General features: G+C 35.0%; 1 protein-coding gene across 12 annotated transcripts in view; it reads left to right on the top strand.

Moving 5' to 3' along the window:
• The window catches only part of IKZF2 (IKAROS family zinc finger 2), a 155,237-nt gene that overhangs the window by 6,702 nt on the left and 122,292 nt on the right, over window positions 1–26,243 (top strand). For 6 of the 12 annotated variants that reach the window (XM_044381200.3, XM_048214227.2, XM_044381199.3 and 3 more), the window contains 2 exons: window positions 217–265; window positions 1,091–1,195. In XM_044381200.3, the coding sequence (XP_044237135.1) occupies window positions 232–265; window positions 1,091–1,195 (139 nt within the window). In that variant the 5' untranslated portion in view covers window positions 217–231. The other 6 variants (XM_044381198.3, XM_057304525.1, XM_057304535.1 and 3 more) reach the window with 2 other exon arrangements.

The raw sequence follows: 26,243 nt of genomic DNA, 5'->3' as shown, positions 1-26,243 counted from the left end.
TTTCCTATCCTATCTCCAGCAGGAATCAGATCATTTGCAGAAAGAGTTCAGTGACTTGCAAATGAGCACATACAGTACGCTGTAGTATGTTTCTTGGGCCCAGGTTACAGGAGCAGCAACATGGGCTAACTGCTTGGAGCTTTAAATAAGTTAAGCATTTAATGGCAGATACTGAAAGGAATCATTGTGCTAAGGGTATCATCTTTTGTATTGCAGCACTGCACTTTGACTATGGAAACAGAGGCTATTGATGGCTATATAACGTGTAAGTATTCATTTTCATTAATTTGTTTTTGGTAATAAAATTACGTTTGTGCTACCTGTATTTTAATTTCTGAATTATGTTTTCATCAAGAATTCTATACTCTTCTCTCTGTTCACAATTGCACCTTTCAATGAGTTTGAGAAAATAATAGCACAGAAGCAAAACCAAGGAAATACAAGAATATACCTACTCTATTAATGATGGTGTGTTAGTAGTAAGTAGCTTAACAGATCAGCACTTTTGCACTGGAGTTTTTTTAATTTACTTTAAGTTTAGAGTAAGTCAGGTTACATATATGTCTACTAATATGGTGTGTACTAAATATTTACTGCTACTCTGTAACCTAATTTTTCTGACACATAATGTGAAAGCTCCTTAAGTTCACCTTTTTTTTTTTTTTTTTTTTTTAGCCAACTTTCCTTTTAAACACCCAGCTCTCTGATAGTCAGTGTTTTGGCAAATGCTCATTATAAATACTCTATGCTTAATCGTTAAGTGAGATGTTAAAAGAAAACTTATTTTTTTCAACAGAAAATACTTTAGAAATCAACTATTCCAATTGCCCTTATTTTACAGTTAAGATTATTGTGATAATCAAATTTTGTAATTTTTTTTCTTTTTTTGTGGGCTGGTCGTGGCTGTTCATTATTTCATTCATTTACTATATATTTCTAAATTATAGTTCCTGATAGCTTCTTTTAAGGGAAAAAATGTATTACATTAAAGTTTCAAGGCTATGCATGCCTCTGCATGTATGAAGCAAAGTTGGTAATTAGATTATGTGACAATGAACAGAGACCAAAAGATTTTATTTTGTAAAAGCAGGTGACAATGAGCTTTCACCTGAAAGGGAGCACTCCAATATGGCAATTGACCTCACCTCAAGCACACCCAATGGACAGCACGCCTCACCAGGTCACATGACAAGCAGTAAGTCTTCATTTTATGATTTTTTTTTTCCTATTTCTCTAGCGACACACTTGAATTTGTTAGGTCTTTGGGGTCCTCTCACCTTGTGGTGTAGCTGCTGCTATAGATTTTGCTAAAGAAAGAACAACACAAATTTATTCCTGTTCATTCTAGTATCATAAAATATGAGCCTGCTTACTAGTCTGACCTATCCCAAGGTGGCATTTGGGAGCTGGTGCTTACCTGTATCAGGTAAGAAATGTTAGACTTTGCTGGTTATTGTTTTGACTTGCCAGGTTTATGACTAGATTTGTTGTTGTTGTTGGATAAAAGAATATGGAAACAAGTCACTTGCAAAGGACTCTTCACAGGAAAAAAAAATGAAATAATTTTGTATTGCCTTGGTACAAAGCTAATCCATCAGTGGTAGAATTGCAGTGTTACTTTTTTTTTTTTTTTAATATGTGCAAGTTTCTCCTCCAAAGCTTTGGAAGTGAAGTGTAATTGAAAATTTATGAACCTGATTTAAGTCCATTTTTCTAACAAAGTGAAAGCGTTTTGTTTTAGACTGTCCAGAGAAGTACTGTGAAAATTAGGAAGGACGTTTTGAACTTGTAGGAATAGACAAGTTTTGTCTACTATTTTTGATAAAGAGTCATTCATTGATGTAGTAAACATTGTTTTTGTATAATAAAAGAGCAACTTAAATGCTGTCCGTGACAGAAGACAGACTACTTCATTAAGAATATGGTTTGTTTTCTCTTAATTATAATGTTTAGTTATTAAGTGCAAATGCTCTGTTACTCCTCCTCAAACATAATTTGAAATCTTGTGTTTCCCTTATACTTTTGTATGTGTTATATTCTTGTGTAGAAAGGACATCTGACTTATATGTAAATATAACTTAATTTAAAAGTTTTCTATTTGGGTGCTATGTGAAGGAAAGGCAATTTCTTTCCTTTTTTTTTTTTTTTTAAACAAGATTCAATAACTAAGGGAAACTGAATCAACTACTAAACTATGAACATATTCTCAAGTTAATTCTGATTATCCAGAGAGAACGAATTTTCTTTCCAGTTCCCTCTTATAGTTCTCAAAACTTGAGGTATTATAAAGCTACTAGCTTTGTAAATAGTAAAGACTTATGAAGTATAAGCAAACGTATGTAGAGTATTATTGAATACATTTTGTAGCTCATTAACTTTAAGTGATTCTAGCTATTGACTTGAAATTTTGATTGAACTATATGAATTTACTTATATAAAAGTTTTCTTTTTATTAATGGGAAGTATTTCCCAGGAGATTTCATTCTGGAAGCCGTCGTTGAAATTCCTTTATCACATAGAAAGAAAAATTAATAGTGAGTGACTAAATGTATATTAAATTAAATTATAGTGTTAATCTTTTATGATGGATCTTGTAGCATTAATTTGTTTTTTGGTTAGTTGGCAATAATTTGACAAAAGTCATACTACTACTGCAGTGTTGGCAGTACAATTTTTGTATTTTAACATTTAATGTTCCTAGTTCCTTGGTAGAATAGATTTTTATTTCTCTGATAATTTTTGTTTCATTTCCTAAAGAGAAAAGATAGATTGATATGAAAATTTCTCTTCACTTAAAATTTAGCTATCGGCTTTAGGAACTTGAGAAACTTTGAATAATCATAGACTTTTAGCTATCATCCCCTAGCCACCACTAGGATATCAGCAGGAAAATGCTTGTTAATTGGCTCCTTTACTTGTGAATTTGATTCTGGTTTTGTAAGTACTCTCCAAAAAAGCAGTTCACTCATTTCTTTTAAGTAAACATCGCAGAGTGTGGGCATGATCAATTTGAACAAATAAGAGCTGTGCTTTTCACATTTGCGCTTTTCTCACCCGACCAACAACAGTAAAATTCTGTTTGGTAGAGTTTTGTTTTGTTTTGTTTTTCCCCCAAACTTACTAGCCTGTGGCAATTCCATGTTAATACGGTTTTTGGCTAAGCTGCATGTGTTTTCGTGTTCTTTTCCGAAGAGTTGCAGGTGAAATATTTGGCTCTCACTTCAGAGCGGTCTGTTGCATCCTTTATGTAGCCTCTCTTTACAGTATCTAGGTTACCCACTTAGGTGTTAGATGGAGAAGATACCCATTTTTCCTTTCTGTTAGATCTAGGAGAATATCAGCATTTTAGATTGCCCAAGCAAACAGTGGTAAAGAGGGACTCTTGTCTCTTACTTAGAACAAGAGACCTAAAATCGGTCACTCAGATGTTTTTCTGTAACTTGGAATAATATGTGTGTGTGTGTGTGTGTGTGTGTGTGTGTGTATAGGGCCTGTCAAATCACTTGTGTCTGAGATGATTGGTTTTCCTAAATCCATTTAAATGCATTGTTGAACTTTATCAAACGAAAATAGCTTATTTATTTTCTGCAATTTTTTTTAAATCTTCAAATACACTTCCTGAAGGGCCGTTGCATCCAAAAACAGAATTGCAGTGTTGATTGAGAGTATTCAAGCCAAAAGTAAATGGGAACACCTTTATGATAGAATAAGATAGCCTCCAGGAGCAGCAAGGAAAGGACAGGACTGTATGTATAAGAGGGAGAAAGTTATTTTAAAACAGCTTAGAAAAAAAAATAAAAGAATTAGAACCTTTGATCTTTTTTTTTTTTTTAATAAAGTAACATTCTGGCAGTAAAGTATAAATAACCTGTGATAGCCCACTTATTTTGGTTTTAGGAAAGTGGTCAGTTTTACCACAAGGTCCTAGTCATTTGTTTAGGTTTTTGATGACTCTTCTAAGATGAAGGGTGTCTGTACATCTTGCTGCCAGCTATTGTATAAAAAATAATGACAGCAGCTATCATTATTTGACAGTGCTAGAAAAGAGCATCGGCGACTTGGGGAAAAACTAAAAAATGTTACAATGTCTGGCAGCTTTTGGTTTTAAAATTTAGCATGTAAGGTAAAATCTTAACAAGTGAAGGGTAATACCGATCTCAACATTTTATAGTAACTCCTTCTTATGTTTTGAAATGAATTTTCTTAAGAGAATTTTAGACTTTTTCTTATGGAATAACATCTCTTTGATAAGAAGATGGGCATTGTTGCCTGAGATCATTAGTGTACATACTGAGTCTGCTGACGGTCTTCGGTGTCAGGGATGACAGTATATGCCTTGATGGCTACTGGAAATACACAGGGTTAAGTGATTTTAAAATAGACTCTGGAAGTTAAGAATCTGAGACAGACAACTCAGACAGAACAATATAAAAATAATCCATATTGTATTTTGGCCCATCAGATGAGACTGACTTTGTGATTCCTTCTGTTTCTGGGTTAGCTCAGTTTCCAGTTCTTGCATAGTTGCTTCAGTATCGGTTTCAAACTGTTCTATCTACCCATGCTGCTTACGATTTTAAGAAATTAAGGTTCACAAATTCGTAATTAATTGTTATCTTCTACTTTTATAATGCCAATGAGTAAATTTTCTTTGGAGATGGTTAATGGTATGAAGATACATTGTGACACAGATTTTGTTTCTATTACTTTAAAACTTTTTCCATGGATCAACTTTGCAGTCAATACTATTTACCAGTCAGTTTGATGGCCAGGTGGCATGTATGGAATTGGAAGAAGTAGTAATTCTAGTTTTACAGGACGCTGACCAATAATCAGGTCAGGGAATCTAGTTTATTCTTTTCAGAGTGCTTCACATTCATTTTATTTTTTCTTAGCGAGTTTCCATTTTTAGAGCCTAGTGAAGCAGAAGTATATTATGATTTCCATTTTTCTTATGTAGAAATGGAGGTCTGAAGAAATCGGTTGGCCTTTTAGGTCCCTTAACAGCAGGATGGAGTTCAGGATTGGGACATAAAACTGTGATAGTACCTTGTGGTTTATTTAGATTACTTTAACTGATATCTCTCCATAATGTCATTATCTCAGGGTGTCCGCCATGTCCAATACTGACCCATGTTTTAGTGACAAAACTGAATTACAGAAGTAGAGGAGAGTTATTATGAGGGTGGAGTGATAGCAGATAATCTTGTTAAGCAGATGCTCTCATGCACTTTTAAAAATATCGTTTATGTTGTGGGACTTGCCAGCTTTCTGAATTGTCTTCTGTAGCTTAGTTTGGCAGTCACCCTTGGTTGGATTTCCATGGGATACACCCTAATATAACACCAGATGGGCTTGATATAAAAACTCACTATGTTTTGAATTGTACTTAGGTTTATGTGTATACCCAATATACATTTAGTTTTTACTTGTTGGGAAATTAAGAGAAAAGTTTGATTTGATTTCTTTATACCTATCAAAGGTAAGTATTATGGTTATGAACCAAAAGAAAAAAAAAAAAGAAACTAAAGGAAGTATGTATTTGCAGAGAATTAACAGCAGAAATGCTGTATATTTTTCTTTGCCCCTCATTTCCCCCTCCTGGCATTTTTAGGCTACTTCAACATAAGAATAAAGGCCTGTCTCCAACAAACAAGGCAACTTACTGTTCAAGTATTATCCTTATTGCCTCTGTCTTTGTTCAAATCTGTCTTCCCCGCTGGAAGTACAATTTTTTTTAATGTAACCATGATTGGTTAGGTTCTTTTGGGAGTCTTCCTTTAAGCTGTAATGAATTGAGATCTCTGGGTCCTATGCTCTTTTCTCCTAACTTTAGATATTGATATATTTTGATCTTATGATGTTCTGAAAGATCAATAGCAAGGCCACAGTCATAAAATTAGGTAGAATGTGTTGTTTTTCTTTGATTTTTTTCCTTTATATATGTTTAGGTCAAATATATTCAGTGATCTAGAAGTATTTTCCTTTTGGAATTAATCAAGACTCATATTATCTGTGCTTTGAAAGAGGTAAGGAGTATTTAGGAACTATGTATTCCTTATTATAAATGTTTAATCAGCACTGGAGTAAGAAAAGGACGGGGGACATAATTTATTGAGTATGTATAGGAAGTCCAACATTACGCTAGATGCATCCGTATTATTTCACTTAGTCTCCACAAGAGCTCTGTGAGGGAAGTAGTTACTCTATTTTTTTTTCAAGATTTTATTTATTTATTTATTTATTTATTTATTTATTTATTTATTTTATTTTAGAGAGAGAGAGCACGCGCAAGGGAGTGGGGAGAGGAGCAGAGGGAAAGGGAGAGAAAGGATCCCAAGTGGATTCCAAGCTGAGCACGGAGTCCATACTCCATTTTATAGTACAGAAAACTGAGGCACAGAAGCAACAGATTGTTAAGTGGTTAAAAATATGGGCTTTGGAGTTATAGATGCCTGTGTTAGAATTCCTGCTCCGCTGTCAACTTTCTGTGTGACTGGAGGCATGTTACTTTGTGTCTCTGAGCTCCAGTTTCCTTATCTGTAGAATAGGGATAAGCCATACCTACTTCAGCGGACTGCTGTGAGGTTTAAATGAAGCAATACACACAAAATCCTTAGCCCAGTTCCTGGTGCTGAGATCCAACAGAGAGTCACTGCTGCTGCCACTCAGAGCAGTGAAGTTACTTTATCATCGACCAGTGACTCATAATAAAAAGGGTTTGTTTTCAAATCCATTTCTGTTTGAAATTCAGGTCTTTTGCTCTTTCCTTTTTACTATGTGGAACAGAGACAGGGATTTCTAATAATTTAGAGTAAAAATTGGAGGAAAGCCTTTCTGTTATTTAACATCTATGAAGATTTTGGTTAACAAAGAAGTAGAATTTGTCTGTATGTTAGAGATTCTTTTTATTGGGTTTCCTTTTTCCTGAGTGTAGTTTCATGTTTTTGGTTGTGTGTAAAGAAAATCATTGCTTACCTTTGGTGTTCCAAAGATACCAGTCATTAAGAATGGTAAAGAAAAAGTCCACTTAATAGATAAACCTGTTCATATCTATAATGAATTCTTTCTTAGAAGGTCTGCATCTAAAATTTCACCTTGCTTGATACTTTTGGTAGTACCATAAATTCTTATCTGATGATACCTAATCACGTTATAGGCCTGATTGTTGCTGATTGTACATTTTGGGGTAATTTATTTGTTTTGAATTTGAAGTAAACAAACTATATAATTATTATTCTAGCTGTTTTCCTTGTTGCTGTATCATTCTAATTGATTAATTCAGCGACTTTATAGGCTACCTTTAATGCGTCAGGCACTGCAAGGAGAATCCAAAGGTGAATAGTACACCGTTCTCCAGGAGCTCATGCTCTAGTTTGAAAGACTTTAAGCGGGGCATTATACTGTGGTATGCTTAGTGTTCTGATTATTATGGGGAGTGAACAGTGGTACTAGTTTAGGAAATCTTCCTAGAGGGAGAGGCTGCTGAGCTGAAACTTATTGAAGGAAGGACTTAGGAGAGAAGTGGAAGGCTTTTTCAGTATAAAGGATGCATCCACAATGAGAGCTGAGAAATAACACATGTTCTGTGAAATAAAAGCAGGTTGGTATTTCTAGAGTGTGAGGTTGGTGCCTAGGATTTGAGGCCAGAGATGCCTCTGGACAATTAGGGCAAGATGATGGAATATTTTGTATAGGAGAAAACTTAGATTTCGTTTTCAAGGAAGCCGAGGGATTTAACAAAGGAGATGACTTCTGTCTTTTGATTGTCATGGAATCACACTGGCTGTACTGTGGGGAAAAAAGGTTGCGAATGGGGACCTGTCTAGAGGCAGGAGTATTTTTAACAGCTATTGCGATGCTTGAGTGAGAAGTTGTGAGAGCTAGTGGTAGTGGGGACAAAAAGGAAGAGAAGGATTTGGGAAATATTTCATAGCTCAAAGTGGGTAGGACTTGGATAGTAGGCTTAAGGAAAGAAGGAAGTTCATGATGATGATCCCTAGATTATTGGATAAAATGGCAGTAAGTTCATCAAAGAGGATAGGAAATATTGGAGAGGCTTCCAGGAAAAGATTTAGTTTAGTTTAATTCTGGATCCAGAGAGTTTGCATCACCTGTAAGATTTGGGAGAAGATAGCAATCAGGCTTATGGACAGATTAGAGTGTGAATTTTCCTAATTAGTGAAATCTTATAGGTAGATTGTGATTTGGTTACTTTGCTACTGTCTTTAACAATAATTCTTTCATAAGTAAGTCCCAGCATTTGATCAGTGACTTTATTTTCTTTGTTGCTCCATTAAATCAAAATTCAATATTGAAATGTGTGAGTATAGGTTTTAGTGACCTCTCTCTGTTTAATGGAGTCCTTTTTTGCTAGTCTCAGAAGTTGGATTAGTACTCAACAAATTTTGAACAAAATATACCAGGCTTTCTCTTTAAATTTTTGTAGCATATTTAATATCTTAACTTTTATAGTTATTTATTTTAAAAAAATCATAAAGCTAATATATACCATATGCTCCAGTGATTCTACTATAATGATTTGTCTTTATACCTATTTCTTTATAAATATATAATTTAAAGTATATGAGGAATGATTTGTTATTTACATGCTGGCCAGTTCTGCCACATTAATAGCCAAGATACTTAATACTTTTGTCCAGAGCTTTTTTGAAAACTCTAAGATAAATATACATACATGATATATATTATTTGAAAATGATTTAGAACCTACTTAATTTTTTTAAGTTTATAATATTGTGCCTGTTGGGATAAAATTACCTAGAGTGTGGGGCGCCTGGGTGGCACAGCGGTTAAGCGTCTGCCTTCGGCTCAGGGCGTGATCCTGGCGTTATAGGATCGAGCCCCACATCAGGCTCTTCTGCTATGAGCCTGCTTCTTCCTCTCCCACTCCCCCTGCTTGTGTACCCTCTCTCGCTGGCTGTCTCTGTCTCTGTCGAATAAATAAAATCTTTAAAAAAAAAATAAATTACCTAGAGTGTGACATAGTATGATGTAAAAAATCCTAATTAATATATTTATTAACTCAAAATATCTATTACAGAACTCCATCTTAAAAATGTAAGTGCTTATTACCCAAGACACCATAGAATTCCAAATGAATGTTAATGATGGAAATACTTCATCTGAGATTTCCTGTATATGGAGATTCAGAACTCTCTAGAGAGAGATTTTTCATCTTTCAATCATCGATCCAGTAAACATTTATTAGGGAGTTACTTTGTGTGATGCACTGCTGATGCTGGGGCACAAAAAATATGTTAGGGTTTTTGTAGAGAGGGGTGTTGTCTTTCAGGGTTCAAATGAATCCATATTTTGAGATATTAATAATCCTATTGCATTTAGAAGCAAATAAGTGTGGTATATTACCATGAATTATATCCATTATAGATGAATGAATTGCTTCTCACCTTTTACCGCCAAGAGGTGTTCAAAAGTGTATAAATTTGAAGATGCACAATGAAACAGAGAGAAATATGCAACAGGCTTCTAAGATAAGTTCCCACAGGATAACAATTCCCCAAGAAAATTTTTTTATAGGGGTGCCTGGGTGGCTCTGTCGGTTAAGTGTATGCCTTGGGCTCAGGTCATGTCCTGGGCTGGAGCCCTGCCTAGGGCTCCCTGCTCAGCAGGGAGTCTGCTTCTTCCTCTCCCTCTGCTGCTCCCGCTGCTTGTGCTCTCTCTCCCTCTCTGTCAGATGAATAAATAAAATCTTTTAAAAAAATTTAAAAAAAAATTATATGTAGGATTTGGCCATAAGCCTTGCAAGTTCTGAAACTTGATTGGCAGCACACTTAGAGTGGATCCATAGCTCAGAGATTGACTTACATTAAACAAGTTTACAAAATTGGTGTTTAAAATCAGAAGGCCAGTTTATGTCTATACCTTGATTAAAAATAAAACAAGCAAAAAATACCTCAACCAACTAATAGAGAATCTGGATCACTCCAGCTGGCTTGAGGAGATTATTTTGGGTGATCAGCAAAGGTCACTTGGTGAGCAAAGGATCCCAACAAAAGGAGTTATATAATTCACATGTTTCGTGGCATCACACGGAGAGCCTAATATATTTAGGATCACAATAGAGACAGCATTGCCATTGTATCATTACTGTTAAGTCCTTTGTCTAATTCCTTCTCCCCTGGATGGACATGGATTTAGATTCCGTAGATATCTGTGCAGCCAAAATACTTCTGGGAGTCATTTTTTTCCCCCTCAGTGTCTTTGGTTAAATCCTCCAGATTCAGTCTTTAACTTACATTAATACATATAATCAGGTTACAGCCAGTTTTGCTGGCCTAGGATGGACTCATTTTCTTTAGTGTTATTTTATGTTCTTGCTTTAGGTTTGTCAAGTGTTGATTTTATGGCCTAACTCTAGAAGAGCAACCTTATAATGTCTGTAAGGATACCCCAACTACTATTACCATAAATTCAAATTGCTATTCAAAGAAATGTTGATAGGTGATAGGGTTAGCAATTTAAGAGGCCTTAAAATCAGTTTTAAATAAAGATGGGAAATAGCACTGCCACCCAAGAAAGATGCCTTAAGTTAGCTGGGGATCTAGAAGTGGTCCTCGCTATAGGTCAAGAGGAAAAAACACTGCATCAGTTTCATGATATCATTGAAGTAGTCTGACGATAGCAAATGAAGATTTTATAGAAAATCATAGTATTTGAGTTTAGTTAATAAGGAAGGTGATCTTAATTACTTAATGTGAATTTAAGAATATTTGTTGGGGCTCAGTTGGTTAAGCATCCAACTCTTGATTTTGGCTCTGGTCACAATCTTAGGGTCATGAGATCCAGCCTTACCTTGGGCTCCTTCTACCCCTTTCCCCCATACAGCTTTATTTTGGGGCCACACATTGATTACAAAGAAGCTAATCAGGAGATTTTCCAGATGTGAATCTTTGAGGAAAATGACCATGCCCTATCTATCACTTCAGCCCCTAGTAATTATTTGTTGAATTAAGGAAATATTTACGATTGTGTTGCATGTATGTATTTAAATAATGTGTTTCTGACCTATTTGAGGAAATTTGAAAACTTAAGTTTTTAGGTATTGAAATAATTCTGAAATCCTAACTAACTTGTGATTTTCTCTGTTTGGGTATGTGTTGTTTTTAACCATGCCTCACTCTAAAAAAGATTTTGTAATTTTCAGATCAGCTCCCAAAAGATAACTTCTGAGATTCTAAATGGCTTTTAAGTTTTCTGATTCTATACAGTCATGTTTAGTGGAATCAAGTGAATGTCAATGTTTCCATGAATATTTTACAGTCACCATCATCATCTTCGTTACTATTATCTTTAGATAGCACATTTAGAGTTTACAGATTGAATTCCACATCCTTATAATTTTGAAATCAGTTCTCTATCACTTATTTAAAACTAATTTTAGTAGCATGTACAAAATGAAATGCTTCAATTAACTTTTCTTATGCACTCCAGATATTTTGAGGAGCATATAATTAATCAGTGTAAAGTCACGTTCTAATAAATTAACATTCTGGGTGTCTACACCTTTGACATTTTTGTCATTGCTCTCTTATTATCATGGAAGTTATAGTTCTTATTACACCTGGCTGTGTCAACTCTACTTTCTTCTTACTAAGATATCAGTATGCAGGGCTTGGTCATATTTTGAAGTGCTAAGGTGCTACATCGCTCTGCTTCCATTGAATTAATGTTAAGAATTTCTAGTTGAGTTCTAAAGAGGTATCATTTCTACAGTGACATGAAATATTTTTTGTCATGGTCATTTTCATAAAGATCCTTGTTGTTTAGAAAAGAAACCTTATAACAAGTAATACCTAGTCATTTTTAGGTATTGCCTTAAAATTCAAACACTTTAAAAACACTGATTCTAATATAGTGTTTTGAAATATGAAATATTTGAAAGCAGTTATAGATTTTGTTTGGACATAACTGATAACTAGAAAAAGAAAGATATTTTGTGAGTCTGCTGTTTTTAAATTCTCAAAATATGAATTACACGCCACCATCTGTCTGAACTATGACACATTAATGACCTAATGACAGTTTTTGGATTCAGTTTTTTGGAAACAAAAACAAACAAAAAAGAAAGACCCCCCTCTGTCCCCCCCAACCCCCCCACAATTTAAAGTGAATTATTTTTACAAAATTATTATTATAGTAAGACTATTTGCATAAATTTTTTTGATGAATTTGAGTAGTTTTAGTTGATCTCACAGTTTGAGTACAATAGCTGGTAACAAATTTGAAGAGAGTATTTTTTCAGCAAATCAGAGAAGCTTTAGTTAACTAAACAATTGCTTTCATACAACTGTATGTACAAGAAAGTGCCATATGTCTTTTAAAAACATATGTGCCCTTGTATGTGCACTTGTGTATGTGCAGATGTGTGAATGCAAAGAATAAGGACATGAAAGAAATATCACATTGTTGATAGAGTTTACATTGGAATATGGCAGGGTAAACAGGGCATTTTATCATTTATCCCAAATAGTTCTATATTTTTTTGGATCTTTCACAAAAGATCTTTTACTTGCATAATTAAAAAAACAAAACAAAACAAAACAAAAACACCCTGATCCAGTTACACATCTTCTCAAAGAAATAAAGTCTGAAGATTTTCTATAAAAGAGCCAGGCATAGCTCTGATCACATGGGTTTATCCTTGAAATTTCAGTGATATTATAGTCATGAAAATGGACTACTGCCATTAATGATAAATACTGAACAGGGGTAGGTAGTCTCATATACAAATGGTGTCTATAGACTCTTTGAGTATTATTTTAGCTTTAGTCTGGATATAAGGTATTAATTGCTAAAATGCAGTGGAATTTCCAAACAAAGTAATATACTCTGCATTTTTTTATGAGTGATATTCATTCATAGCAGGAGACACTGTAAATAGTGTACCTATCAGTGTACTTCTGGCAGTGGTAAGGAGACATAGCATAATGATACCAAAATAAATCTGAGTAGAGTGAGTTAACACTTGTACCCTGTATATGATAATCAACATTACTTTAAAAAGCCCGTTAGTCTCTTTTTCATGTTCATCAATTTAAAATTCCATTGAGTGTTGCTGTTGTTTATATTAAATCTTTTAAGGACACACTGTTTTGAGCAAGACAACTGTGGTTTATTGCTAATGGGAGTAGGACCTGTGAAAATAACTTGAGGCATATGAATGGGAAGAGCAGAGGTGTGAAGTGTAAGGAAACACAGAAGAGAGCTAGTTCAAGAAGAAAGAAAATACAAATGGTGAATGCAGAAATGAGGGTCAAGCCACAGAACTCACTAGAGTTCCTAGATCTAACAGGAATAGGGCAAATGAAAAATAGGATCTTTCCCTCCTTTTTTTTTCTTCTTTCAGAAAGTATAAATAAAGATCTGAATTTATACGCTAATTAAAGAAGCTACCTGTTTGAATGATGAGGGATGTGGCAATAAGGTTAGAATAGTTTCTGGTAGAAGATAAATGATAAATACTGAGATTCATTAGAAAAAAGTTTACATCTTCAGATATCTGAAAGCCAGAGAGTAGATGATGGGGGTGGACTGGTTGAAAGAACTGGAGTATTACGGGTTTCAGTCTAGAAAGATGAGCCGATGGGAGCAGTATAGAGGTTGGTAGCACCTAGAATAGATTGCTTGCTGTCGTAAACAGTGGTATTACTGATGGCCCCACTTTGGACTAATCTATTCTTTTTCTCTTTTATCACTGTGTCGTCTCAACAGGTTGTATTTCTGAATTATCATCGATGCAGTAAACTTTGGTCTGTCCCTCAGCTGCCTTTTTACTTCACTTTAGTGGCAAAAGGATTAGGGAGTTAGGGAAAGCTAGAGTCCTGACAGAAACATTAAGAACTTTTTCTGCTTGCTTTCTTGCTTGCTTTTTTTTTTTTTGCCCTCTTGGGAGGTGGCAATGAAGAAGGAACTTGATATTGAGCAGATGAGATGGGGTTTTGCATCCAGTTTTTGTTCTCTGATCTGTTGTTTTTCCATTTTCCTTCTGAAGTATCTAAGACACAAGCACTGAGTGTTTTAAAAGACTTTCTTAAGATCATACTCTGTAAGAGATTTAGAATTCCCAGGTTGGCTTTTACCCACTGGAACACTCTTCTAAAATTAACCTTGTGATAATACTGCAGTAAAAATTTATCAGACATGAGATGAAGTTTACACGTGTATTATTATTGAATGAAAGGTTTGCTGAGCCCATAAATAATAAAAACAAGATCAGGGTATATGTTTAACTTGCTTAAGAAAACAAACTGTTTTTAAGCCTGTTATTTAAGCTTAAGTAATATTTTATTTTAAGACACTTTATGCTATTTGAAATGCTTTCATATCTAGCATACAATGTGCTCATTAAAACTTGAACTTAAATATTTATTTAAGTAGTCTTTGAGGAATTTATTCTTCCTGGCAGTATTTAAGCATTTTATTTGTCACTAGAAAATAATAAGCATAGATTTTTTTAAAATTACAGGATTGAATAAATTTTCCCCTTCCTCCATAGTATAAAAAATGAGCCTTGGTATTATATGTCAGATCTGTGACCCCTTGCCAGATATTTCCTCTCTTGGCATCTCAGTTTATAAAACAGGGACGTTAATATCTGCCTTGTCAGAGGAGTGGTGAGCTTTAGAAAGAATATACAGAAAGTCTCCAGAATGGCGACTGGCACGTGGTAAGTAAACAAGAATGGTAGCTATTATTTTACTGTTAGATATAAAGAGTATAAGAAAAAACTTGAATCAAATAGCTGAGAAATAAATCCCACAAACATGTTATATTAAATAGTCTTCTAGGAAGGACATGCAGTGAGACTGCTTTTAATCAACAACTGTAATAATAGTAAAAAAAAAAAAAAGTGAAAAGAGTGAAAAACATTGCCAATAAAGCACAAGATGACTGCATCTAGTCAAAAATATGACTAGATATTTTTGTTCTTCATCTGTCTGAGTGCTGTCAGATAGTCCTTGTTTGAAAAGAAATGTGTGTGGAGATATGAGGCAATTATTAATTCTGTTGTATTCAAATCAATTACTAAAGAAATGAAACTAAAATTACCTAATTAAAGCAAATCACAAATAAACCTGCTCTGTGTGTGAGGGATATAATTGAAATGGTAATTACGCAGTAGTAATGCATTTCATTTGAGGATGGCAGTTCAGAAGATGCGTTCATGGCAGGACTTGACTGCAGGGTGTCTCCCTCTTGACCTGGTCCAGAGTGATCTTTCGCTAGGGACTTGTTTACTGTTTACCACACGTGTTGGTGAATTCCCAATATGGTTCTGAAATTTCGTGAATTCCATACTCATGGTACTGTGTGTCCTACATCAAAGTACATCGCTCTGTTGTGTATCTGGAATTCTCAATTATGTATCAGACCATAATAATGTCCATTTTTCCCCCTTTTATCCTGTGAGCAATCAAGAAGAAAAGTGGATATTCTTTTTAAAAGATACTATAGCGGAGTATGTATAAACAGACCTACTCCTATAGGTCATTTGGTTAAAAGGCGCAGAAATCTTCGTAAATCCCAGTGAGAGCATTTAAAGATACACAATTTGCTTTTCATGTCCAAGTTTAATTTTTCTTGGGTCTGGGTTACTATTAGCATCGTGACAGTGCAATCACTCTTTCAAACCAAATGACCCTTTTTCTCCAAGAGTAATTTCTTCTTTAAAAACGAGGAAGCCTTTATCATTTCCTATCTTGTTTTACCATGACTCCCTTGCTTGTGTTCATCTTATCTCCTCCATGTGACTGGAATCTCCTTGAGGGCAGGGAAATGATGTAATCTTTGCAGCCGAAGGAGAGCAGACCGAGATGAACAGGCTTGAATTTATATGTGTAAATGAGGGAAAATTGGTGCTTGTCTCTTGGGGTTGTTGTGAGGATTAATAAAATAACTTTAGCTAAAGCTTCTATCATACCGCCCTAACACATTTCAAGAAGTAATTCAAGAAGTAGTATTCATTTCTGTAGAAGTTAGCTGGCACAGTGCGTTATACACAGTAGTCTCTCAATTAAGAAAGTTGCCTGTTACTTTTACATTATGAGGTTAATATGTGTTGCTTATCTGACTGGATACAGTAGAGACATATCTTAGTTATTCCTGTAAGTTATTACTCAGACTGACCCCCACAGGTTTGGTCACTTCAGTGCTGTGTGTGCTGTGGATACCAGAGTCTAAATCACCGAGCTAGTCTTTTTACCCACAAAGCAGTTTTAAAATAAATGGTCTAAAGTTAGCACTAGCTTAGACTCTTTCTTCTCAATACACATTCAGGCAGAATACTGCAGAATACTACATTGGACTAAAAGTTTCAAGTACTTAGAAGTTTCACATGGCTTCATAAAAATACATCTTTTTCAGGCCAGTGTCACTCTCTCTGGAATATAGAGATAGATAAAAGAATTTAAAAGATCTGTAGCTATATATATATATATATATTAAAAGAATTGAAATTCGCCCCGAGACATTTGGTTATTTGTTGGTTTTACTTAGAAAGTCTAAGTGTTAATGTTATTATTACTATTATTATTTTGAAGATTCCTAATCTTCATGAGCTAAGGTCTTCCAAATCATAAACATGCCCATTTACTAGACACATGTGAAAATGGGATATCATAATGCTGTTGTTTCAGTGAGCTTTTATCCAGTAGCTCAGTCCCAAAGATCATTTAAAAACTTACAAATCAAATGGCTCCTCCTTAAAACTGTACACAGTTCTGCTTATGCTAGATTGTGAGGCCAGACTTCAATTTTCGTAGTGCAACTGTGTTAATTATCACATTTGTTGATATAGTTATCATAAGGGTACCTAGGATCAGTTACACAACCTTTACAAAAGGGTTTTTTTTTTTCCAGTTTTTATCTGAATCCTTTCATGAAATCCTGTTTAAATGTATCCAAGCAATTTTAGATGAGCAATGTTAATCTACTTTTGCCAACATTTGTTTGTAATCATTCCTATAGCTACAAGAATTAAAGTATAAAGTATATTTAATAGCTTGGAGAATACCAAGTCTTCTCCTTATTTACATTGTAAAAGATCATCTTCTTATCTTTTTATTACTTCTTTACCTTTGAGTTTCCTTTTTTTTTAAAGTTACAACAAAATTATATATTATTTGGAAGCTTGTGAAATGTAGTTCTCTTGACATAAGGTTCTGTAAATTAAGCCCATTATATTCAACTGGAAAACAATGTACTTAATCCTAACTAAAATGAAAGTGCTTGTATCCATATAGTAGCAATTTAATGATAACAAGTTATCTGCATTTTTATGCTGAAAAGGAATCCTTGGTGGTAATCAATCAGTGATTTTCTATTTGCCATTTTTTTATCTTTGTTTTGTGAGCGGTTGGATTTGAATTGCTGTAAAACATTTTTAGCTGCTAGCAAGTTGTTTTTAATCAGTTAATGAGCATTGTTGCCTACTTGGGTGGCTTTTCAGGGTGATGGCAAACTTCTCTCCTCCAAATGCTTCCTTTTCAAGTGTGGAGTTCATGGATATTTTGGATATTAATGTATTTCCAGGATCATGTATCTCGATGAGTACAATGCTGGTGATTGATGCCTATTAATTGTATTTATCACTTTATAATAAGCATTTTGTTGTTTTAAAATGCTCTCATACTTTGAATTTTATATTTTTACTTCTCTGCTGCCTATGAGACCTTGGGCTTAGAAATTAGTATTTATTTCCAAGTTTCTACTTTTATCATTTGTTTTGATTTTCTAGGTTACTGGCTATTGAGTTAAAGGAAATGATTCAGTTAGTTGAAATAAAAAAGCTAGAAACTTTTGGTAGAGGTGTGAGAAGTATGTACTGCCTCTAAGAGAAAGATACAGAGAAGGAGTGGCTTCATTAGAAGTGTCATAATCAGTGGCTGCCAATTACTCAGTGAACAGGAAACATCTGGTGCTCAACTTCATCTATTAGCAGCCCTTATGTCTCCGTCTGCAGGTCCTTCTCTCTCTTTCTCAGTTTATTTCTTTAGATACTGATGATGCTTTGACTTTCAAATCTGTATTTGGTATTGTTCCTTTTCTCAAACTCCAAGTCCAGTCCCTCAGAAGACATTATTAGCTCCACATCTAAAATACATCCTGAATGTGCATAATTCTCACCATGTTCATTTTGAAAACTTTGGTCTGAGCTACCATCATTTTACAATTCCCTAAGCCGAAAATACTGCAGAACCTTATATCTGGCCTTCCTGCTTCCATTCCTTCTCCTCTGTTCCCCATAATCTACCAAATAGGCAGAACTGGACTTTCTAAAACCTAAATCATATTATAGCATTCCATTGCTTCAAACACAAAAGTCTTCTATTGAAAGTAGAATAAAATTAAAATTCCTTCCTAAAGTCTACAAGATCCTAAGGGTTGTGGCCCCTGCCTCCATCTCTGAACCCCTCTTTCTTCATTTTCCTTGTTCACTAAACCTTCAAAATACCTTCTGTCTTTCTTCTTCGACATGGCAAATTCATTCCTTTGAGGGTCTTTGTACTTACTGTTCTTTTTGTTTGGAATACTCTTCCTTCATAACTTTGCATGAAAGCCTCCTTCTTTTCTTCTCTCAATTTGGTTGTTGTCTCCTGGGAAAGGCTCTTCCTAAACACCTCAGGTAAATAAGCCCCTCACAGGCATTCTATGATATTACTCTATGTTATTGTCTTTGGTATATTTACTAGTCTCTGAAATTGTCTAATTTATTTATTTGTCTCTTCTCCCAGCACATACTTGAGGAGCATTTTTATTGGTTACTCACATAGCCAGAATAGAGTCAGGAACATAGTAGATGACAAATGTGGGCTCAATGGCCAACTGAATTCCTATCCTTTGCCTTCTAGAAATAGAATTCTGTGTGTGTGTGTGTGTGTTGTGTGTGTATGCACAGTATTTTATATTGTGATATCTATTCTAAAGCCTATATTTTAGAAATCTGTATATTGAGGCCCATGGTCACCTGGGGAGAGAATAGGAGACCAATGATTTAAAACCTTGTCTTCTGGCTTTTGGCTTGGTATTCCTTCGCTTACATACGACGTTCATTTCTTCTTTTTATTCTTTTGTTTATTTACTCCATTTAAAGCACATATTGAGTGCCTGTCTGCCCTGGAACATAGCAGTCCCTGTGGGTGCAGCTGTTCTTATATTTTGAAGTGAGATCCAGTGGAAGTGGTTAAGAGTACTGACTTTCAAGTTACATAGACTTGGGTTTGACTCCTGGCTCTGCTTCTTACTTTAAAGTTAAGCCTTTGGAATTGCTGATATTTGATTGTTTTTCAACTGTGTGACCTTGGGAATATTCCTTGAATTTTCTACATTCACTTCCCTCAGCTACAAATACTGGGTTTTAAGGTTTTATCTTAAGAGGTTAAACCTTTCATAAGGTTTTAAGAAATAAATGCAATAACTTACATAAAACATTTAGCTAATTTTCTGTTATTGTTAGTAGATTATAAATATTTGCATATGGTTTTCATACTTACCAGACATGGTTCCTGAGATATTACTTGAAATATAAGGAATGTCAACTCAGCCTCAAGTTATTTCTTGCCTTCTAAGAAGATGTTTGTTTTTCTGACGTGATTGTTATTTTATTTATTTATTTATTTAAGAGAGAAAGAGAGCATGAGCATGTATGAGTGGGGGGGAGGGGCAGAGGGAGAAGGAGCGAGAGAATCTTAAGCAGACTCCCCTCTATGCTCAGAGCCCAACATGGGGCTTGATCTCACAACCCCAAGATCATGACATGAGCTGAAATCAAGAGTCGGGGGCTTAACCCACTGAGCCACCCAGGCACCCCTTGATTGTTATAACATTTAGAATATTTTCCATTTAACAACCAAAAAGTTTGACATCTGTAAATTTCACTGTTTCACAAATCCATTGTGGTGTTTCATAAATTTATTTTATAATGGTAACTTTATTTAGCTTTTCTATTTGATTTTATATTATACTTAATAGTATTTTAATCATTATCGTTGATTATAATGGTGATTTAATAGTCTCTGAGTACTTAGGAAAGGGAATGCGTTATAAAAACAATCAGATCTCATTTCTTTAGTTCCTATGATGCTTTGGAAATATTTTTTTTTTTGTTAATTGATTGGAAAAATCACGTTATAATTTTTTAGAAAATAAAATTGATATATGTACCCAAAAGTTCTGATGATAGATTAGAATCCAAAGAGAAAATGGAAGCAAGTATATTGTTGAGTCCAAATTACCTTTATTTGGATTGGATTAACTGCCTGCATTCTATGGCTGTATGTGTATAGTATAGATCAATAAGGTGTTCAGAATGGGATTAACTATCTGGAAGGAAATGGTGTTATCTAAACCCTACAGCTGGAAAATATGAGAATTAGAAACTTAATTGATTAATAATGGATTACATCATTATCCAGCTGGGTGGAGCTGACACGGTGGGGTTTTCTTTTTGGAAAAAAATATCTTAATTGCAATGGTGTTCCACTTGGCATTTAGTAAAAATGTAATTCACTGAGAACACATTTAGGGTTAGAAAGAGACCTAACCTCTGTAGCTTAGTGGTTTAGTGTTTCTGAGGCAGAGTTGGGGCGAGGTTTAAAATTAGGATGTAAAATCAGAACAGCATGACTTTAGCTAATGTACTGTTTGCCCTTGACCCCTTCTCCACAACTTGCTAATAATGATAGGTCTTTGACAAGTGTAACAGCCTTATGCCCATTTTATTTACAGTTTTCATAGCTAATGAATAATAAGAAAAAAAGTCCACCAGGACCTGATTGTTTACCTCTCTAATAGCAATTTACAGATGGTACATACTGTGGCTGTTACAAACTATGTCCTATAATAGCATTTGATATAAGTAGCTGCTCACCATTCTGTATTGTGGTTGGAGCTGGAGAAATAGAAAATTGGTCATTTCCCGGCAGATAGCTGTAAGTTTCAATTCAGTCAGAATGCCGTATGTACTGTGATAGGTTTATAATTATTACCCAAAGATTGATGGTTTTTTGGTGAGTGTAAATTTGTGCAGCCGTAATCCATTAAGAAATCAATAATCATTCCATTCTGATGTGTAGTTCCTACTCACTGTTATAAATGTATACCCAGAGCTGAAACCAATCCCCCCCCTTTTTTGAAATTATAGTTGACACTATTGGAAATGAGGGTATTATTATAACATTTTTTCTTCAATCAGATTCCTTTTTCTTTGCCTGTATTCTCTTGCCCCATACTGCACCCTAATGAAAGGCTGTATGTTTCCTTAACATTAAAAATATATATTTAGACCTCTTTACTGTTTCTGTTTTCATCTTTTAGTTTAATGGCAAATTATTTATATGTTTAAAGTATCTTAGTGTTTCTTTCTGTAATATGAAGGTAATTTATTACCAAATCTACATCATCAGGAAAGTAATAGGTTCTTCCTTTTAAAATAAATTTTAACCTTGATGCTGTGATATTATCATAAAAATCAAGTTCAACATTTATTAACTTTTGCACCTGCTAAGCCTATGCTAGATTCTATTGGGGGAAGGAAAGATTGGGACAACATTGACCCTGCTATCAGAAGAGCATATATTTTAGAGAAAGAGAGACTCAAATCAGCACAAATAACATAAGGATGTGAAGAAAGAAGAAAAGTGGTGGAGGAAATGTCAGCTCTGAAACCATCCATTACGTAAGTTCCGAACTGGAACTTTGGTGTTAGAATATGATAGTGCTGGGGATGATAGGGTGTGGGTAGTGAGCTTCGTCCCACAGGGGATGTGGCCAGTGTTACAAAAATTCTGCCATGGTCGGGGCTGAAGAGTAGTCTACATAAAGATTCTAAAGAAAAGCGATATAGGAACAGAGTGTAAAATTAAAAAGTGGAGAAAGATATAAAATGAAAAGTAAAGGCCCCACTGCCTTGGTAATCCCAGTCCTCAATTTCTGAATTGTCTTTCCATAATTTTTTCGTGTATTCATTCTAGCATGTTCAGTATAGTGGTAGTTCAGCTGGAATATAGATCACCATGTCTCTATGTTTTTTGTTTAGTACAAGTAGGATTACACTGTGCCTGCTGACTTATGACTTGATTTTTCATTTAGGGGTTTCTTTTTTTGTATCAACACTTTGTTCTTGAGTGCATGTAGTTTTGTTATACACTGAGGATACACTGTGATTTATTTAGTCCTTCACTGATGAACATTTAGCTTGCTTCTAGGTTTTTGCTCTTACATACACAGTGTTGCTGTGAATATCCTTGTCCGTACATTTACCTCTACATACATCCTTAGGGTAATTTGGCTATAGATTTGCTATGTCAAGAAATCTGTGCAGTGACCATTTTGGTGGACAAAGTATAGTCAGATTGCCTTTTGAAAAGGTTACCGGTTCACACTACAAGTAGCTTGTGAGTGAGTCTGTGTTTTGTCATCTTTGACAACATTGAATTTTATTGGTTTTGGTTAATCTGATGGGGGAAAATAGCAGGTAGGGATATTTGACGTTTCTTAGTTATGGTTAAACATTATTTCATATGTTTGTTGGTGGGGATATCTGTGTCTAATTTTTGTCCCAAAGACTCATTTCTGTTTTAGCATGCAGGAGAAATTATAATTCAAAGCTCTTTTAAGGACGTTGAGAAAGGAAGAAAAAAGGTTTTATTTTGGGGTCCATGTTTTGAGGCAGATTTGATGGAAGAATGCCTATCATTTGATGTTGAGTAAAAACTTCAGAATGTTGAACATTCTATAGCAGAAGATGTAGCTTTTGTTTCACTGGTTAGTTCATCTTGGCAAATCACATAAGAAATCCATCCAAGGTATTTAGCATAGCACTTCAGTAAAGTTCAGAGGTTAATGAAATTTTGTTATATGATGAAACCTGGCTGTCCATGTAGCAGCAGTTATTTTAGGAGGAAAGAGTGTATATCTAAAAAGTAGAAGTAGGAAACAGTAAACAAAACTAAAAGACAATCTGTGGAGTGGGAGAAGATACTTGCAAATGACGTAACTGATAAAGGGTCAGTATCTGAAATACATAAAGAAATTATAAAATTGAACACCCAAAAAACATAATCCAGTTAAAAAATGGTCAGAAAACATGAATAGGCCTTTTTCCAAAGAAGACACACATGGCTAACAGATACATGGAAAGATGCTCAACATCACTCATCATCAGGGAAATACAAATCAAAACTACAATGAGATATCACCTCACACCTGTCAGAATGTGTAAAATTAACAACACTGGAAACAACAGGTGTTGGTGAGGATGTAGAGAAAGGGGAACCCTCTTAACACTGTTGGTGGGAATGCAAACTGGTACAGTCACTCTGGAAAACAGTATGGAAGTTCAAAAAGTTAAAATAGAATTACCCTATGATCCAGCAATTGCACTACTAGGTATTTACCCAGAGGATACAAAAATACTAATTCAAAGGAATACATGCACCTTAATGTTTATAGCAGCATTACTAACAATAGCCAAATTATGGAAAGAACCCAAATGTCCATCAACTGAAGAATGGATAAAGAAGTGGCGTGCACATGCGCGCGCGCGCACACACACACACACACACACACACACACACACACACTGAAATATTACTCAGCCATCAAAAAGAATGAAATCGTGTCATTTGCAATGGTGTGGATAGAGTTAGAGAGTATGATGCTAAGCAAAATAAGTTAGAGAAACACCTACCATATGATTTCACTTATATGTGGAATTTAAGAAACGAAACAAATGAACATGAACGGGGTGGTAAGAGGGGGAAGAGAAGCAAACCAAGAAACAGATTCTTAACTACAGAGAACAAACTGATGGTTACCAGAGGGGAGGTGGGCGGGGGCATGGGTTAAATGAGTGATGGAAATTAAGGAGTACACTTGTGATGAGTGCCAGATGTTGTATGTAAGTGATTAATCACTGAATTCTATACCTGAAACTAATATTGTACTGTAAAAACTTAGAGGAAAAAATAAAAAGTAGAAGTAGCAAACAAAGAATACAGAAATAAAAATAAGGTTTTACTTAAAAATTATTTGATTAATTACATTTAAGTTACTACGTAAGGTATAAGGGGATAAGAAGCTACCTGTGTAGGACCCAATTTTCCTATTTCAAGACTGGTGGAGATCTCTGAGCCTTTCAGTCGATAAGCAATTTGAATTGCCTGGAAACTCACAGGCTAAGTCTTATCTTGAAAAAATACTGAGTGTAGTCCTCTTTTTGTTTTCTTGTATACTTTTCTGGAAACTACTGGGTTAGACTTGCCCTGTGTTTTACTCACATGGGAAACTGAAATATACTGATTGCTGAGGAGGTTTATTACATGATAGATACGTTTTTCATGAGCAATTATGTATCCAACTGTGTTTTCTAGTTTTGTAGCTCCTACCCTGTCCCAAGAACTAGATTGTTCTGGCCTGCTAAGGAATATGCTAGAAGTCACCAGGACCTGGGTTTGTTCTTTAACTCAAAGACAACATTAAGATAGAGCAAACTTGTACCCCTTTCCCTTTCTCTCTTCTCTAGAATGGTGGTGTGAGGACATGGCTGATTAAACCTCTGCTTTTTGCCTACAAAATCACATTAAAAATAGCAGACTTCCAAGTTCTCTTCTGGGGCTACTTTGTGTGTGTGTGTGTGTGTGTGTGTGTGTGTGTGTGTGTGTGTATACCCATGTCATTCATCTCACCACTGAAAATAACCCTGATGAATCAAACACTTACTTGGAAGTGACCCCAGAGGTCATTTAGAACAACTTCCTAAACAAAGCAAGAATATCCTTGACAGCATGCATGACAGGTGGTCTCTGGGATTTTGTTTGCTTCCAGTGCTAGAGGAAGGAAGCTCACTGTTGCATTGTTGATCGGCTCTAATTCTTAGAAAGTTCTTCCTTACACTGAGTTCTCATCTGCCTCTCTGGAATGTCAATGCTTTTTACTAAGACACAGACTAAAGATCTAAAGGGAATTTTAGATGCTTTGTTTTATATTAGTGCTTATAGGCTAGGTTTTCATGTAGCAGTTTTTAGAGTTTTGCATTGACCCTTATGTTTAAAAAACTATCATAATTTCTTCTGAGGAATAATACCACAGAGGTAATACTTAACATATATGCCCTGTCTTTCCATCTTCACCCAAACAGCTACAAGTAAACCATCTAAGTATGGTTAAATAACAAACAAAAAAACAGAACAAAAATCCCTGGTGTTATTTTCAGTAATTTCTATCTTAATGTTACTTTTTTTTTTTTTTAAAGATTTTATTTATTTATGTGACAGAGAGACAGCCAGAGAGAGAGGGAACACAGCAGGCGAGTGAGAGAGGAAGAAGCAGGCTCCCAGCAGAGGAGCCTGATGTGGGACTCGATCCCGGAACGCCGGGATCACGCCCTGAGCCGAAGGCAGACGCTTTAACGACTGCGCTACCCAGGCGCCCCCCTTAATGTTACTTTTAGTTGCTTATCCTTAAATGACTTTTAATTCTTATTTGACAGTTCAAATTAAACTATAGTTAAGGTGATATTTTTGCCAGAAAATTACACGTGTTTTCAAGACAGACATCCACTGATTATGTTTCCATTTCAAATGCAATGCAAAATTTTAGCTTTGTGCATTGATGTTTTAGTAGTTACTGTGTTATTCTAAATCTTAATGCTTTGAGATTTTAAAATGGTACTTAAAAGCAAAAAGGCATATAGGGAAATGTGGCAAAATTCATATAAAGAAAATAGGAAATCTTTCAGGGATTCATTTAGCTTAGGATGTGGAAACTTAGCAAATTTTCCTGCTAAAATTTCTTAGGAAGGATTCCTAGGTGAAAAAGGTAATATGAAGTCCCCTGACAGGGGTTTTAGGCATCCACCTTTGTTCCTCCGAAGACATTAGCAATATTTGAATTGGCTTATGACTTCGTATTTCTCCCTTACCTGAGTGACAGTTTTGCCATGCCTTTATTGGATTTACTATTGTAATTGGATATGGAATTACAAAATACTACAATTGGAAATGGAATTACAATATGGAATTACAATATATGCTTCTGTGCCGGGAAGTGTATATTTTGATATGTGCACCTTAGTAATCTAAATTGTTAGGATAGTGACTCACTCCGATTTAACAGGGAAATTAGCTGGCTTTGTCTTTGTGTGAACATTTGGGGAGGAGCTGACCCTAACTCCAGAGATGTACCAGTGTTCCAGATCACTT

Source organism: Ursus arctos, unplaced genomic scaffold, assembly GCF_023065955.2.
Source record: "Ursus arctos isolate Adak ecotype North America unplaced genomic scaffold, UrsArc2.0 scaffold_1, whole genome shotgun sequence".
NCBI classification, from domain to species: Eukaryota; Metazoa; Chordata; class Mammalia; order Carnivora; family Ursidae; genus Ursus; species Ursus arctos.
This window is presented reverse-complemented; position numbering and strand designations above follow the sequence as displayed.